This window comes from Patiria miniata, unplaced genomic scaffold (assembly GCF_015706575.1).
Source record: "Patiria miniata isolate m_02_andy unplaced genomic scaffold, ASM1570657v1 HiC_scaffold_29, whole genome shotgun sequence".
Taxonomy (NCBI): Eukaryota; Metazoa; Echinodermata; class Asteroidea; order Valvatida; family Asterinidae; genus Patiria; species Patiria miniata.
Window position 1 is genome coordinate 16,118,255 of NW_024037068.1, and position 18,227 is coordinate 16,136,481.

The 18,227-nt window shown below is 40.1% G+C and overlaps 1 protein-coding gene across 3 annotated transcripts in view; it reads right to left on the reverse strand.

The window, feature by feature from the left end:
• Positions 1 to 1,947: 1,947 nt before the first annotated feature.
• Positions 1,948 to 18,227, reverse strand: part of LOC119735688 — a 33,118-nt gene continuing 16,838 nt past the window's right edge. For 2 of the 3 annotated variants that reach the window (XM_038209542.1, XM_038209541.1), the window contains exons 8-14: positions 17,522 to 17,665; positions 14,180 to 14,359; positions 11,964 to 12,029; positions 10,576 to 10,894; positions 9,148 to 9,200; positions 8,550 to 8,862; positions 1,948 to 2,206 (exon numbers count right to left, since the gene is read on the reverse strand). In XM_038209542.1, coding sequence (XP_038065470.1) covers positions 2,133 to 2,206; positions 8,550 to 8,862; positions 9,148 to 9,200; positions 10,576 to 10,894; positions 11,964 to 12,029; positions 14,180 to 14,359; positions 17,522 to 17,665 — 1,149 coding nt within the window. In that variant the 3' untranslated portion in view covers positions 1,948 to 2,132. Of the gene's footprint in view, positions 2,207 to 8,529; positions 8,863 to 9,147; positions 9,201 to 10,575; positions 10,895 to 11,963; positions 12,030 to 14,179; positions 14,360 to 17,521; positions 17,666 to 18,227 lie in introns of all 3 variants that reach the window. The other variant, XM_038209543.1, reaches the window with a different exon arrangement.

Below are 18,227 nucleotides of genomic sequence, written 5' to 3' on the forward strand. Positions count from 1 at the left end.
AGTGATTTGCTCCGCAAGATAAGGCAATTTTAATTCATTTGGTTTAAATATAAATTTAGAAGTTTAAAACAGAATACAGGGCGAGTCGAAATGAAAGTGACCTGGATTAATGATTTTCCCCCTTCAAAGCAATTAAATTTTTACACCAACGAAGCATATATTAGAGAAGCATGTTCTTCCTCACTTAAAAAAAAAAATTACTGAAATTGACCCATGCTTTCAGAAGTAATGCATATTTTATTAAAATAATCCATTATTACAACTGTCCATGGAATGTCAATTGAAGCTATTGAGCTGAGTGCGAACCAGAGATTACACACAGGCATTCAAATACAAGTGAGATTTTTTATAATTTTTGACAAAACTGAAAAATTATTTTTACTGTCAGATTTTGTACTATTCATATGAGAAAATATTTTTCCTTTGCAAATTGTAATTCATTCATAAAGGCTGAAAAACGTCCTTATTTTATTGTATTTGAACGGTAAATGATCATCGGTGGACAGCTGAATTTTTTGATGTTTGTATTAAAATAGACATAACCTGTGAACATACATGTAGTACTCAAATTACATGAAAGTTTCACAGTTACTAGTCAATAATATGTACTTAATCCTAATGTTATTTCTATGAAATGGAGCTAGCCACACGTTTTACAAAACATTTTTTTTTCATTAGGTCACTTTCTTTTTGACTCGCCCTGTATTTAAAATGGTTTCCTTCATAGCACGGTGGAAACCTGAAAACACACGAAAAAGCAAATGAAAATATACAAAGTTAATTACTTTGGTTTTAAATTCATTACATTTTCCAGCTCAAAACATGCAAAATGGGCCCAATTTCATAGAGCTGCTTAAGCACAAAATTTGCTTCAGCACAAAAAAAAAACTCTGCTTAATATAATCAGTTCACCACCAAAACTCCATGTGATTGTTATGCTAAGTAAACAACAGCTAAATACCAGTCACAAGCAATGCACATCGCATGGAGTTTGGGCCGGTAACCCAATTATAATAAGCAAGGGGTTTTTTTTGTGCTGAAAGGGAATATACAACATTTGCAAAAATCGAAAAATAAAACTACCAAGTTTTTAAGAAATACCTTACTAGGATGTTGGTAAATGACAGTCTAAAGCATCCTGTAAAATTATGGCACCTGGTGTGAAGTCATTTTCAGGAAAATGGTATTTTTGTATACATTTTCCGACCACCATTGGAAAAACCTAACTATATTTCAACTACTGCTCCAAATTTACCCTTTTTCAGTCCAAATTTTGTTTGGTATTGGTTACATGTTTATGAACGGGTGCAGGCCAGCTACACTGGTTCCCTTACCTTACAATTTTCTGGCAACTATAAATTGATCCATTTCATTTTAGTGGAGTCAGGGAACCAGACTACTTGAACAATTTTGTTTTTCTTGGTTTTTCCAGCATATTCGAACATAAAACTTCAAACATGTCAGTGTAACAATATTTGATATATTATTCTAACCCGAATACTCCATTGCTGAAAATTACAGCAAAAGCCAATGATGTACATTCCCTTTAAGCAAATTTTGTGCTTAAGCAGCTCTATGAAATTGCTTAATAACCCCCTAGGCCCTCTGGCTAGGATGCAACCTCAATCCTGCAAAATCCTCCAATCGCCACAAAAAAAAAATGGATTCAGCCTCAATCCTCCAAAATCATCCGTTATTTCTTGAATTTAGTCTGTGGAGGGTGACCAATGCCTCAATCCTCCAAAATCCTCTGCCAATTACTGCTATGGTTTGAGGCAGTGTGAATGGCAGTTAGAAGCGGTGCGGATGAAATACGAGACAAACACAGGGCTGATTTATGCATGGCTGAACATAACCAATGCAGGATATGGCCTACTGGCTTGACGTAATGCATCCTCCACAAAAAAGCGATACATCTTTTAAATTCATCCTCAATCCTCTAAAATCATCCAAAGCCAGTAGGAGGATTTTGGAGGATTGAGGAGGGTTAGGGTTAATAAGATAGAGCTCAACGGTGATCAAATCCTTGTTTTGTTTAAGGGATATCTTAGCCTTGAAGCAATACATCCTCAGATCCGGGTGGTTTATCTGCATCACCAAACACTAGTTCTAGTCACTGCACTCACCCTCCTTCAAAATCCGACCCTGGCTAATTGGTCTGGCTTTGTGACCTCCGAGCTGAAGGTAGTTCGCATTTTCTTTATTCCTGGAGCGGCAAATTTAATTAAAAACGACGGTCAGACCCATGCCTTGTGTGTTTTGCTACTCGCACATAATTCACAAGTCTCAGTATTTTGGTTTTCTAGGCTACAAAATAAGCAGGAATGGAGTCGAGTCCGTCACAAGTCCACTCACAAGTACATCGTCGTGTGCCATGGAATTGGAAGTTAGCAGCCCAGGCACACAAAAAACATTGATTTGAAAGGTTTTCTTGCTCCCATTTCTAAATTGAAAACCACATAAGGCTGAAATTTGGGCTCATGAAATTTGTTAATAATTGAAATAATATTATTCTTAAGATGGATTCTTTTGCGTCGGGGTGATGTAAATCAAATTAGGTTTTGCCCTTCGAACCAGCCAACCCATCCCGTTAGCTCGGGGGTCGAGTGGTAAGATATCTGAACTAGAAAGCAGGAGGTCGTGGGTTCCAGTCCCACCCTGAGCGATTTTTTCCAACTTTCACTCGGGAGGTAACACACTGAGTATACAGTGGTTTATACCTCAGTGAAGGGCAAAACCTAATTTGATGAAATAATATTGTGCATTTTTATTTCAAAGTATTACGCAATTTTGAAGTTATTTACATTTTTATGCCAACAACCTTTTACAGGGAACTCCCGCTGCCTTAATTGTCACGTCCTTTTGCTGGGAATAAACATGGCTTTGCATACCCACTTCCGCAACAAAATGTATATCAAAGGTAAGGATTGTACTGATTGCCAGAAAAATCTGAATTTGACCCTTTGACCCATTTTTCACCCAAAAGACTTTCCACGCACCCGACGAAATCACAAGTCAAGTCACAGGTAAGAATGGATGAACAGTAACAAAGGAATGCCTTTGTCAAAGCTCATTGGAGTAGCTTGTGAGTTGAATTGGGACTGGATGGAGGACTTGCAGGGACTTCAAGTCTTGTGATGGACTTAACTATCATCCCTATCAAAAGTGGAACATCGCTACACTGAACATTCGGCTATACCAAACATTGTCCTCAGCTCCAGAATTTTGTGTGCAAAATGTACCGAACATTGTTGTTGAAAAATGTCAACCGAAGAGGGAAAAGTGGCTATTATTTCCCCAAGGAATAGATGGAGAAAGGGTCATTCCGTGTCAAATCAACACGCTTTTGGACCCGACCCTCACAGATTGAAACAATATTTGGTGTGATGATTGGCCTATATGAGAAACCCCCATAACTGAATTTTTTTGTAAATTGACTCGTTAGTTTTTGAGATACGGGTCAACGAACTTTTGACTAATTAGCATGACCTCCGAACTTTAAATACTTGTATCTCAAAAACTATAGCTCCTACAAAGCCAAGTTGTACATCATATTAAAGTTCTTTGAATGGCCTCCATTTCATAAAATAAAACCAAAATCGTAGCATGAAGTGCAGAGAAAATGCGTAACAAAATGACCTTTGACCTCGAATTACGAAAAACAATATGCTTCAAATTTTGTAATTTTTTTTCAAATGTTAGTTTATGATGTCAGCAACAATCTTAAGAAAAAATTGGGATGGGCGCTTTCAAAGTTTTTAAGTTATGATTTTTTGAAGAAAGCCTGTCCATGAAAAAGTATGCATAATATTAAATGTACATGTACAAGTAAACATGTACATGTACACTTGTACTGTGTACATGTACATGTGCACATTTTACCTGTGCATCATGTTTGCCCTTTACAACCGCATAGTCTCAACTCATATATATTAAGGGCAGAACAAAATTACTTATAAAAAATATATTATACCGGTCTACTTTCATTTTTCGCTCAACCAAAGTCTGTGTTGCAGTGTTCATCTCCTCGGCGAGAGATGAAGAATGAAGCGGATATTCTCAGGCAAAGATTCCAAATTGCACGTACCATTCTAGGAACACAAAAGCTGCACTGTTTTTGTCCGATGTCTAAAGACAATATTAAGGTGCTTGATTTTTCCTCCTCCTCAGACTCAAGGGAGGAACCAGTTTGCCTCCAAGTCCATGGACAAACTGCATGTATTGATTTTGCAGATATCAAGGGGTATGTTACAGTGATGTATGACTGTTACTGGTGGCTAGCATGTGTTCAGGAGATCCTTCCAGCATCCCAAGAAGTGGAACTGAGTTTTCTTCATCCCCATGGGCCATCTCCATCTTTCAAGTTCCCCTATCGACCAGACACACTTGTAATTCATGGCAAGGATGTACTAACAGCAGTGGAACCGTTCACTGAAACAGGACGCGTATACAAGATCTCCGCCGAGGAGATGAACACTGCAACACAGACTTTGGTTGAGTGAAAAATGAAAGTAACGTAGACCGGTATAACATATTTTAACATATTTTTATGCCCCGCGGCGAAGCCGAAGGGGTATACTGTTTCCGCCTTGTCCTTCCGTGGGTGGGTGGGTGGGTGGGTGGGTGGGTGGATGTGTAGGTGGGTGTGTGGGTGTGTGTGTGTGTCCGGACAAATCTTGTCAGCGCGATAACTTGAGAAATACTTAACATATGAATTTCAAATTTGGTTTGTGTATTGTTCTTGGTAATCCTAAGAACCCTTTTGCATTTGGGGCCAAAAGGTCAAGGGTCAAGGTCCCAGTGACTAAAACCAGTGTTGTAGGTCTCGAGACCGGTCTCGGTCTCGAGACCGGTCTCGAGACCACTTTTTGCTGGTCTCGGTCTCGGAAGCTGTGGTCTCGGTCTTGGTCTTGGCCCCCTTTGGTCTCGATATTTTGGCCGGTCTCGGGTCGAGACCGGTAATATGTAGCTTTTACAGCTCGATCGATTACTTTGTGTTCACTTCGTTCTGTACCGTTGTTATTTAAAACATTTGCTAGCCCGTAGATCAAGCTTGTTATATATAGCGGTCGGTTTGGACTCGACTGCACGTTGGAAAGTACATGTAAAGCTGCAGCAGTACCAGTCACTGAACGATTTGGAACAAGTTCGGCATTTATCTGTTGAGTCGGCCACATAAAGCAAAGTATAAACTTGTAACAATTTATGCAATAAGGGTCAACCATTTTCGGGGATTGTGTAGTTTAGCCCACCCCTGTGGGCGTAATCACTTGCATTTTGTATTCTGATAATAAATGAGGTGCTTCAAATTAGTTATATTTTCGACCCCACACAATGTTCTCTTTAATTTGGGACAGTATTTTGAAGCAAAAGTAAATTTTTCTACCTGATTTTCCAGCTTTGAACTCACACACTCTTACCAGTTACCACTCACTGTTGCCATGATAGTGTATGATGAGACCCCATTTTATATTTTGAAGTACCCCATTATTCCTCAAAAATTAAAATCCCGTTCAGAAAAAAATTTAAAATCCATATCTGGCACATTCTGGCTACCACCTCGCAACTTGTGGGTCTATATTTACAAGTCCACATTCTATGACAGAAATTTAAAAATTAATTCAACATTTTCTAGCTCCCATTTTTTCAAATCAAGTACACAAGTCCTAAATTTATTTTAGGAAAAAAGAGGCAATGTAAAATTAAAATTGCATCTTTAAATATCCGTTAGAAGTCATAGCTGAGACCAAGGGGTGACTGTGGAGTTTAGGATCCGAGTTCCTATAACAGATGAAACATCTACCTTTAACTTTTTACTTTTGTCACGATTGGGTGCAGACAACATGTCAAAGCCCATATTTCTTAAGTGTAACTACTTTTTGCACAAGTAAGGTGTTTTGTTTCAATTTGTCAACACTGCCACTGTTCAAAATTTTGGTCTGTATTCTTTGTGAATAGAAAGGTTACATTTTTCAACTACAATAACGTGTCTTGTTTTTTTTATTTCGACTATTGTTATTTATTATCAGCGGTCTCGGTCTCGGTCTCGGACCATATTGGTCTCGGTCTCGGTCCGCCTTGAAGGGGCTGGTCTCGGTCTCGGTCTCGAATCTTCAGGTCTCGGTCTTGGTCTCGGTCTCGGACTATCCGGTCTCGACTACAACACTGACTAAAACAAAAGAAATTTTGTTAGTGCGATAACTTGAGAAATACTTTACATGTGAACTTCAAATTTGGTTTGTGGATCGTTCTTGGTAATCCAAATAGGCCTATCGCATTGGGGTCCAAAGGTCAAGGGTCAAGGTCACAGTGGCTTAAACAATAAAAATCTTGTATTTATTCTGAGATCATAGGGATTAGGGATTAATTCATATAAAACCTACAGAAGACACTAATGCTGTCAATGAACGTTCCATGTGACCAAGGTACGTACGTGTAAGTTGATGTTAAAAGAGTGGTGTTATGTCATGGGAACAGTCACAATTGCGGGGCATTTGTGTTTGTAAACACACCTGACTTGGATATGAGTTGAGACTATGCGGTTGTAAAGGGCAAACATGATGCACAGGTAAAATGTGCACATGTACACAGTACAAGTACAATGTATACATATACATGTACATGTACATGTACATGTACATTTAATATTATGCATACTTTTTCATGGACAGGCTTTCTTCAAAAAAATCATAACTTAAAAACTTTAAGACCGCCCATCCCAATTTTTTTTAAGATTGTTGCTGACATCATAAACTAACATTTGAAAAAAAATTACAAAATTTGAAGCATATTGTTTTTCGTAATTTGAGGTCAAAGGTCATTTTGTTACGCATTTTCTCTGCACTTCATGCTACGATTTTGGTTTTATTTTATGAAATGGAGGCCATTCAAAGAACTTTAATATGATGTACAACTTGGCTTTGTAGGCGCTATAGTTTTTGAGATACAAGTATTTAAAGTTCGGAGGTCATGCTAATTAGTCAAAAGTTTGTTGACCCGTATCTCAAAAACTAACGAGTCAATTTACAAAAAAATTCAGTTCTGGGGGTTTCTCATATAGGCCAATCATCACACCAAATATTGTTTCAATCTGTGAGGGTCGGGTCCAAAAGCGTGTTGATTTGACACGGAATGACCCGAAAGCCTCCCATTGCTGTAGGTACATGTAGTAAGCTAAAAACCTGTGTAACTTACATGATTCAATAGTCCGCACATGTTGAAAGTCGTCTTTCAGAAACTACCAGCGTGTTCAGGGTGAAGTTCTAAACAAAGGGCGCTATTTATTGAAGAGTGAGAACCGGAACACCGGCAGCTTAAAATCGCTATACCGAACGATCGCTATTACAAACAATTTCTGTGGATCCCGCGATGTTCTTTATAGCGGCGTTCCACTGTATTATGCCTTATTATGGGCAACTGCCATTATAATAATCAAAAACACATCACAAACCTGTTTCTTATTCGTATAGCATGAACATATGAGCTGTTATTAGCTATTTTAAATTTTGCTTTTAAAAATTCTCTTGAATTTGTCAAAACTAAATTTCCATTTTGATGGAGTTGCTTACTAAACAAAATTGCTCAGCACAGAAACGTTTATCAACGCAATTATAAGTTATCAGCTAAAATGTCATGTGATGTGCATGCTTCTGACTGCTTTCCGTATGATATTCACTCATCAACAAATATATTTGCTGTGCACTATTTGGTATCATAACACGCCTATTGCTGGTTCTTTATCCTGGTTGGCTGAAACGCGGTCATGTGTGATTCACTAATCTAGGCTAGTGCATGAAATTTGCGCCAGCGTGAACTAGACGCGCGTCAAGACATGTTACAGCGCCCTCCTCATATCACAAGAGGAGAACATTCTCAATGAACTTGCCACATCTCCTCTGCGAGCTTTCTTTCGCATCATGATGTGAACATGGCAACCAAGAAACTTTCAACTACAACTTTGATGGAGGTGTGGTTGATATTCCTAATCACTAAGCTGCACTACAAGTGAACAGTGAACAGCAACTCAAATTCTGGTACAGGAGTGATGTGAGAATGTTTACTAGTGAGAGAGATTAGTCTGGCACTGATGTTTTGTAGTCCCTGCAAACGGTTTAGTCGATTTAGGTTAATGCCGTACAATGTACAATTCTGATTTGCCCATGTCAATTTTGGATGTGATAAAAGCGTGAACAAGTATATACAATGTACAATCGTGATTTGCCCATGTCAATTTTGGATGTGATGAAAGCATGAACAAGTATTTCAGTTGTGTGTTTGTCAAGATATTTTCGCATGTGTCCCATGTTACGGATCGACATGCAGGCCGATCTAGAGATTGCTGTGAGGTGAGGTTCCATGGATAGAGATGAATCAAAGATAATGCCGAGATTTCTGACTTGATTTGATGGAAGGATAGTTGGATCACCAAGGCTTTACTAATAAGTTTTCTGTTTAAAGATGATTCACAGCACGGATGATGAATTCAGTATGATGTCATGCCAAGTCTAAATCAAAAGAGTCCATCCTTACAATTTCATGGAATGTGTTACCATTCAACGGCTGTTGCTGTTGCTGCTGCTGCTGTTGTTGTTCCTGCTGCTGTTGCTGATGCTCCTGCACCTGCTCTGCCAAATCATGTCGTTCAACCTCTCGCAGTGCTTCGACAAGTTCACTATCAGGTCTGCCTTTGCGCCACCACAGGTCCAGCATCGCGTGCATCTGGTTTCCTACATTGCCTGCATGATCAGACTTGATCCTGAACAACTCTGCACTCGTTATTCCCAAATACGTTGCCAGTTCTTCCCATTCTGCTTCCAACTGTCGAGAAAGTTTCCATAACCGTTGCTGCTCGGCAATCTCTGACTGAAACATGAAACAGCAGACATTTTCTCATTGGAAGCAACCGAAATGCTAAAAATCTTACGCAGTTTGCATAAAGCTGTTGAGGTTTCAGTTCACTGGATACTATGCATTCTGAGAAAATAGACAAAACATATGGAATATCTTTTTGGGTTACCTAACTGGACTCCATATTGGACATGCATGTAAAAAAAAGGTACCTGTGGCCACACTTTATTATGAAACCATCTTCAATGAATTTACTGTATTATTTGTGATTAATTAAGTAACATTATTGTCTTTACATACACTTGCCACATCTTCGGACAGACTTCTTGAATCCCTCTTGTTATGATTTGAATCTAAAGAAAAAAAATTAACCTGATTACAAGATCAGTTTTATAAAACAATGTTGAAGTTGAATATAAATGTAGACAGCCGGTTCTTGGAGGAATGCGTCCAATCAAAGAAAAACGGCTCATCAGAAGAACATCTTGTTTTGGAGCAGTGTGGAGCATGGGGCATCGTGGTTTAATGGTTAAGTCTTGCTCATATGCCATGGTATGAGTTCATACCCTAACAGAGAAAATGGTGATTGTGTTCTTGGGCAAGACACTTTACTACAATTGCCTCTCTCCACCCAGGAGTATCAATGGGGTAACCTTTAAGGGTAGAGACCATACTGCATTGATCTTAAGCTGCTGCAGAAAACTGGTCTCATTTTTTAATGAACAGGTGTAATAAATGTTTTTCAGACTTTGGTGTCTTTGTTTTGCGAGGTAGTCAAATAAGCCTAAACTATGTCTCAGGACAGTGTTGTGGTTCAATACTTGTATGTGAGTACATTGTACAAAGCACTCGCGAGTACCAAGCTATCTGGTACCTATCTAGTCTTGAAGATTATCGAGTATAATTTTTGAAATGCCGAGTCCAAGTACTTGGACCTCCGAGTGAAAGTACGAGTACAGTATGAGTACTTTAATAATGAGTACTCCAAGTGAAAACATTTGACCGGTAGTCAGGTACATGTAGTACAAAGAGACCGGTCATATAACGAGAGGACACATGAAGTCTGTGCAAATACCAACACAATGGAAATCAGTCATCTCCACAGTAGGGAGCACGCGTGCCTCTCCGAGTGAGATTGTGTTTATTCAAAAAGTAATTTTCAATTTTTCCCCCGAGTCCTTATAATCAAGTACAAGTGCTTTGATGATGGAGTACGATTTTGAATAGTTGAGTAAAAGTATTTTGCTTCTCGGGTACGAGTACCGGGAATTCAACTCCGAGTATTTGAGATCCCAGTGCGAGTATGAGTACATGTATGAGCATTCTCAAAATGTACTCGAGTACGAGTGACAAGTACGATTACTGCAACACTGCCTCAGGACCAGTAATTGCACACTTCTTTCACTCAAGCCATGTTATACACATGGGCGTCGCGAGGGGGGGGCACGGGGGGGGCACTTGCCCCCCCCCCCTGGAAAAGCAAAAAAAAAAAAAAAAAAAAAAGGAAGAAAAAAAAAAAAAGAAAGAAAGAAAAAGAGGCGCGAATACAAAGTGGTGTAAATTTAATGAGTTGGGGGGGGGGGCAAAATGTCCCTGCCCCCCTCTAAAACTGATAAATCGAGAATGTGTTGAGAAATACAAGCTTTTTTTGGCAAAAAAATTTTTTGCCCCCCTCTAAAAAAAATCCTGGCGACGCCTATGGTTATACATTATGTATTCGTGTATTACCTGACTCCAACCCTTCCTCCCAAAGCATCTCAGAAACCTCAAATCCTTTGCGCTTCAGTGTCTGCCTCAGGCTTTTAACCGCATCCTTATCTGAAACTTGGCTCGCTCGTTGGTCGGCAAAGAACAGCTTGAAGACTTCCATGAAGGAGATCATTGCAATCAGCCGCGCACCGGTCAAGCTCTCATCAGTGAGCTGGTCTGCGCCGTCACCTGCTTCAAGACGTTTGCCTATGTCTTGAAGGGCTTGCGGGGATAAGCCACCGTAATCTCCATACATCTTTCCGGGCTCCTTCTTGACTCTTGCCCCGTCCAGATTTTCCTTGATTGAAACAAAAAATATTGAATAATGATAATGTATTCTGGTTTCCATGACAAATCTTGAAACAAAATTCCATGACTATTTCATGACTTTTCCAGGACAAAATTAGGGCTTTTCATGACATCTTAGGAGCCTAGTTACAATATACTGGCCAGTCATCAATACAGAAAGGCCTATACATGGATCCTCCCTCTTGTTCATGTTAAACTCACAGTAAACAAATTAAATTCAATGTCTGAAATGGTATTAACCCTTTCATTACCACATTGTTTATTGACTTGGCTCTCCCCAGGACCAAACTGTTTGCTCAGTCATGCGGAAATCACTAGAGCGTGAACAAAATGACCACAAGTCCAAAACTCACTTTTTTCAACCCAGATTTTCACTGCCAAGGAGTGATTTAAATCGTAAGTGTTGTGTGTAAAGTTTGTTCCTTGAACCTTACTCTTTTATGTGATGTAAAAATGTAGTCCATATGTCTAAATATAAGAATGTTATGCCTATTTGTTCATCTGGTTCCATTTATCAAACTGCAAGACACTTCACCACATGACCAAATGGCACTCCATACCTCATTTTGTGCGTGTATACTTCTGAAGCACTTTTCTCATTTGTTTGTAATGGCAACACTATGAATAAACTACACCATTAGAACGATCCGAAAACACTCTTTCAGCTGGTATATGGTTGATGTATGGACGGCCAAACATATCAACATGCCGCCTTTCTGAATAGTAGTGAATATATCTGTGTTGAGGGTGTTCTGTGTGTGGTTTCCTGGTCGACTAAAGTCGCCCATGGGAACCAGCAGGGGGGTTCTTCTTGTCGACAAAAGTCGCCCATGGTAAAGAAAGGGTTAAACAGATTTCTGAAATGAAACCCACATCTCAGACATTTTTTCCCGAAAAAACCCAGGTACAAACATACATGTAGTTCATACTGTTTTGATTATATACAACTATAGTACTTAATTTCCTTATCCTTTGGCTTTCACAGTGTTAATGCCAACTTTTTTAAACAACAAAAAATCAACAATTACAACACATTGAAGGTTAGCGACAACTGATACCTTGGAATCAGCAGAGGGTTGGTCTTGGACTCTCATCTCATTCTCGTCTGGTTTTACATTCTTTGTCTGGTAAAATATAATGCAATGAATCAGGACCGTCAATAAAGCGTGCACCGACACATACTATGAATTGTCTGAAAGGAGACACTTTATAATACTAATTTAAGTTGAAGGGAAAATTTACACGTGTATCAGTCAGAAAAATATCAGCAGCAACATCGTCTTCAGACCGGAAATACATAACTTATAAATTGTAACTATGATTAATTGCAACTTTTGAAACAATTACAAACAAAATATATATAAATAATATTGATAACAATAATTTGGGAGGCTAATCATCCTTTACTCGCAGCTGAGAAGCTGAATTGCGAAGGACGCGGCCACAACATGGTCGAGCCGCAGGCATTGTATACAATGTAGGGGCCTTTGGCAGCCAGCCATACGATCAGTACATGTATGACCACGGAGCACAGCCAGAGAGCAAAAGTGTTTGGTGGTTTTTGGGGGGATGGAGGAAAACCGGAGGGCCCAAAGAAAAACCCTTTTTGGCACAGGAGAGAACCAACGCACAACTCTACTCACATATGGTCCTGCCCGGGAACAAACCAGGGCTCCAGTGGTGAGAGACGAGCACTTTACGCATTAGCTACCCAAAATGATGATCAATTGTTGACATCATTCTGAATGACTCTAGAGTCAAGTCACTGGAAATTTAGTGCATATAAGGGACAACCCGAGTCGCTCCTGTAGTACAATGTACATGGACTCCGGGCATGGACAGTACATGTACAAAAATGTAGCGCTTTTCTACCACTTTCAAAACCTCCACTCGGAGGCACATGCACATACTGGTCCATGGATGCATGGCGCTAATTAAGAACAACAAATTCTGAGAGTGCACAAGTCGATGCATCTGTCGTTTGAGTATGGTTCTTGGTTGGTTTTTCTCCTAAATACTCCACGTGGGAGTTTATACAGGAGGCCAGAAACACCGGGGCAAGCCCCTTCTCTTAGTGATAAGTGTTTACTGGGTTCTTTTACGTGCATTTATACAACACACGGGACCTACGGCTTAACGTCCCATCCAAAGGACGAGCAATAATGGTTAAGTGCCTTGCTTAAGAGCACAAGTGTCCTCCGGCGGGCTCGAACCCACGTCACTGTTGCCTCTGAAACACCAGAACGTGAGTCCGGTGTTCTTAACCGCTAGGCCATGACACTCTTAACCGCTAGGCCATCACACTCCAGTATCGGAGACCATTAACAATAGGCTTGATTCACGTGTCAGCCATATTATATTGAAAGCGAGGTAAATCTTCATTCTCGGAACTTGTGACTAGAAATGAAAGCTATGAAGTAAAGTTAATTACAAATTATTACCAGTCTGCTCTGATGAATAATTAAAAAATTGTGATTAAGCATACCATGATGTTGTAGGCCACATTTAAAACAGAATTGAAAGTGAGGCTTGGAATGCGTAAATAGTCTGGCACCATCCCATTCACCAGTTTACAATTTATAAAATACATGTACATTCAGGGAACACGATCGAAAATGGCTTCCACATGAATAAAGGTCCATGACTTTGAATGTCTCACCCCAACCTCGTCCCCAGTGCTTACTTTGTTTCCAACCACGTTTCTAATAGTAAACCCTGGATAGGCAACTTCCTGTATCCTGATTGGATACCGCAATTGGCTAGTAATGGATTTTTATCATGTACTTGGTGCTATTATTCACAACGTGCAGTACGTGTTTTCGCGATCATTCGTCCACGTCTTCTCGAAAATACTAATTTCCTTTCTAATTTGCTCATATTAATATGAAATATGATACTGCATGTTGTCTCGATAAGATCGTAACAGTTTGATTTCAAAAATCGTGTTTTCGTAACTCACGCCGTACTCGCGCTGCTACGAATTGACTCTGTTTTTACCCCAGACACCGCATACAAAAACAAACGCTAATGTGTAACACATATCCAGGCACCAGACTGTTCCTCATTTGCATACGTGTTCAAAAATCTTGCACATGCAAATGATCCAATACCAGGGTGAGAGAGCAGGTAGTGGTGGGCGCGTACTGTTCGACACCCTGGGGACGAGGTTGGTCTCACCCCAACTCTCTATTTGCAACTTGTGTGTACCGAGTCCACACTATGTATTTGTTATGGTGCAACTCAGGTAATCCAGTTGGAATCGGTTGTCACTTACTCTTCTTGGTCTGATGCGCAATTTGACTTTGTCTTCAGTCCTTGCGTTGCTAGCTTCTGGTGGGCCGACCTGGCAGACGTAACCCTTGCAGTGCAGACTTTTCTCACAATGCGACTGTCTTTCAAAGTCAAAGGTCACTGAGTTTGTGCAGTACTTCCAAATCCTTGACTTTAGAATTGTCTGAAAACAATCAATCACCAGGACTGCAAGTGAATCCATCACAAGTCAATCACAAATCAAACACAAGTCAATCACAAGTCAATCACAAGTCAAACACAAGTCAGTAGTCAATCACAAGTCCATAACAAGTCCATCACAAGTCAATCACAAGTCAATCACAAGTCAATCACAAGTCAAACACAAGTCCATCACAGGTCAATCACAAGTCCATCACAAGTCAATCACAAATCAAACACAAGTCCATCACAAGTCAGTATTCAATCACAAGTCAATCACAAGTCAAACACAAGTCAATCACAAGTCCATCACAAGTCAATCACAAGTCAAACACAAGTCAATCACAAGTCCATCACAAGTCCATCACAAGTCAAACACAAGTCCAACACAAGTCAATCACAAGTCAAACACAAGTCCATCACAAGTCAATCACAAGTCCATCACAAGTCCATCACAAGTCAATCACAAGTCCATCACAAGTCCATCACAAGTCAAACACAAGTCAAACACAAGTCCATCACAAGTCAAACACAAGTTCATCACAAGTCAATCACAAGTCAAACACAAGTCCATCACAAGTCAATCACAAGTCAATCACAAGTCAATCACAAGTCAATCACAAGTCAAACACAAGTCCATCACAAGTCCATCACAAGTCAATCACAAGTCAAACACAAGTCCATCACAAGTCAATCACAAGTCAATCACAAGTCCATCACAAGTCCATCACAAGTCCATCACAAGTCAAACACAAGTCCATCACAAGTCAGTAGTCAATCACAAGTCCATCACAAGTCCATCACAAGTCCATCACAAGTCCATCACAAGTCCATCACAAGTCAATCACAAGTCAATCACAAGTCAAACACAAGTCAATCACAAGTCAAACACAAGTCCATCACACATGTCACAAGTTAATCACAAGTCAAACACAAGTCCATCACAAGTCCATCACAAGTCCATCACAAGTCAAACACAAGTCCATCACAAGTCAATCACAAGTCAATCACAATTCCATCACAAGTCCATCACAAGTCAAACACAAGTCCATCACAAGTCAAACACAAGTCCATCACAAGTCAGTAGTCAATCACAAGTCCATCACAAGTCAGTCACACGTCAATCACATGTCAATCAAAAGTCATCAAGTTCCAAGTCAAATCACAAGCTTTTCAAATAAATTATGACAAATTTCCTTTCTGTTCATCCCCTGGTAATTGTGATCGACTTGTGACTGAACTTAGAGGGACTTGAGTTGACTACAACACTACCAATCAATGTACTTGTGATTTCAACAATCAGGGATTTCAAAAAAGGAAACAGGACCAGTTACCTTATCCTGTCCCTGTTACCTTGGTTCTTTGTAATTTACCATTCAAGTATCATTAAGAATGTTGACTTCAAACAATGTTTTATTTGTTGGGCAGGTAGTTTGCTATTCATAATCACTCTCGGAGGAGGACTCAATCACAACAGGATATCAGAATCATAAAAGAGAGGTCAGATGTACGGTAACATGGACAGGGAAAAAAAGGTAGACCCCAAATTCTACCAGAGTAGAACAAGTCAACTTAGTCTCATTTCCCTGGCACTTTAACCGATCAGTCACTGTACCGCCCCAAACTGCCCTGCCTGTTACTCCCTGTACTGCCACAAACCACCCTGCCTGTTACTCCCTGTACTGCCCCAAATCACTCTGCCTGTTACTCCCTGTACTGCCCAAACTGCCCTGCCTGTTATTCCCTGTACTGCCCCAAACCACCCTGCCTGTTACTCCCTGTACTGCCACAAACCACCCTGCCTGTTACTCCCTGTACTGCCCCAAATCACTCTGCCTGTTACTCCCTGTACTGTCCAAACTGCCCTGCCTGTTACTCCCTGTACCGCCTAAACTGCCCTGCCTGTTACTCCCTGTACTGCCCCAAAACTACCCGACCAATGTATGGTTGCAATTGCATGGCTTCTTCTGGGAAAAAATACAATGCAATACAATGCAATACAAATTGGGGAACCGCTAACATGGGGCTGGATAGCTCAGTTGGTAGAGCACCAGCATGCTAATCCGTAGGTCACTGGTTCAAACCCCCCTCCAGTCAATTTCTTTGTTTAATTTAACTCTAAAAATATGTAATAGTGCACCTAGTCAGTTTCCCATTGTGGTTTTTTTGAAAACAATGTTAGGGCCAATGATTTTCTGTTTCAGAAAAGTGCAAATTCCGTTTGCAAATATCCTAAATTCCGTTTTAGGCTGAAAAATTCCGTTTCACATTCATCCAATACAAAAATTGGCATTTTATATACTTGTACATTAGGCCTATACCATGTACACAGAAAATAATTCCAAGACGATAATGAAATAGTCGTTTGGTTGGAGCGCAGGAAAATTGCCCCCAAAAAGATTGCTATTTTATCAACGGCCGATCAATGTACAGACGTAGTATTTAACTTCGCCACAGTCAAGTCGTATACTGCACTGCCACTGCCACACACGTGAGAAACATGCAATAGTTGTACAGGCCAATCCCATGATGTCACACACATCAGCTGGCTGAAGCGAAATTCATGTCCGCCATTTTGTTTTCGGGCTAACGTTAGCGACAAAAATAGGATAGTTTACGGTAGATTATTGGACCTAAGCACGACATGCATTTCAAAAGAGCCAAAGTTAGATGTTATACGAATGGTGGATTGATTGCACAGAGAAAAATAAACCTGCCGATGGAGCAAAAGAGACCCGCGAGAGCATGCCGTGAGTGTGATGATTTTCACCCGTGCGCTGGCCGACAGCTACATACGGCGTGCGTCGGAACTGTCACTCCCATGACCACGCGTACAACGGTAATGATCTCGTAACATTTATTGCTCTGATCTTGAACGTTTTTGTCCCACCAACATCGTGATATAAACATCACTCATTTTTTATATGGCTCGTCTGTTCAATCAATCATCAACAATTCGTTTTGTATTTGATACATTTTATGAAAGTGTGTTTTTTTTATCAACGAAATTGCAGAAGTTATTTTGTTCAGATTCAAATTCCTTTTTCCGTTTCGAAGAGCAGATTCCGCGAATTCCGTCCGTTTTCCGCGATCGCGGAAAATCATTGGCCCTACAATGTAGTAAAATGTAAAATAGGTACCGGTATAACAGCAGATGGGAGCATACCTGTGCGTCTTCAGCTTGCCAGCCTTCTGAGACGTTTCCGATTTCAACCTGCACGTCTCCCTGGTTGAAGACAACTTCCAAGTCTCGTGGCACATCCAGTTGCTGGGAACTGACGTCGTGCCTCAATTCTGTGTCCATCACATTCTGTTTAAAACCCAAAAAGTTGACTCCATTTTTACTTCAAGAATTTTCCGAGCCCCAAACTTTAATTTGTGTTGACAAACAACCTTGTCACCCAGTTGTCACCCCCTCCCCTCCCCCCAAGAAAACCACAAGAAAATCAAACAACAACGAGGAAAAAAGAGAAATTAAGGTGAAGGGAAAAAAAAGAAGAGTCTGAAAAGTCAATATTTTACTGCACATTCAATGCATATTTTAAGACTCAGACTGGAAACCTTCAGAAATGGCCCTAAAACTAGCTTAACGTACATAAATACGTATATATGAATAGTTTTGAAAAGCGCCCCCAAACGCCAAATAATGTCCACCCCCCTTTTGAAATTTTCGCAGTCAATGATTTTCTATGTTGCCTTCCCTTCCAACCCCCACCCCCTCAAAAAATGATTTCTTTGCCCCTCTCCCCCCAAAGGTTCGAGTCCCACCAGAGAGAGCTTGCAAATATTCTTACAAAGCCCTTGGACATCAGTAAGTACTTACAGTGTTTAGGAAATAATCTTGGTGAAAAGTAAAGCCCAATTTAAAATCA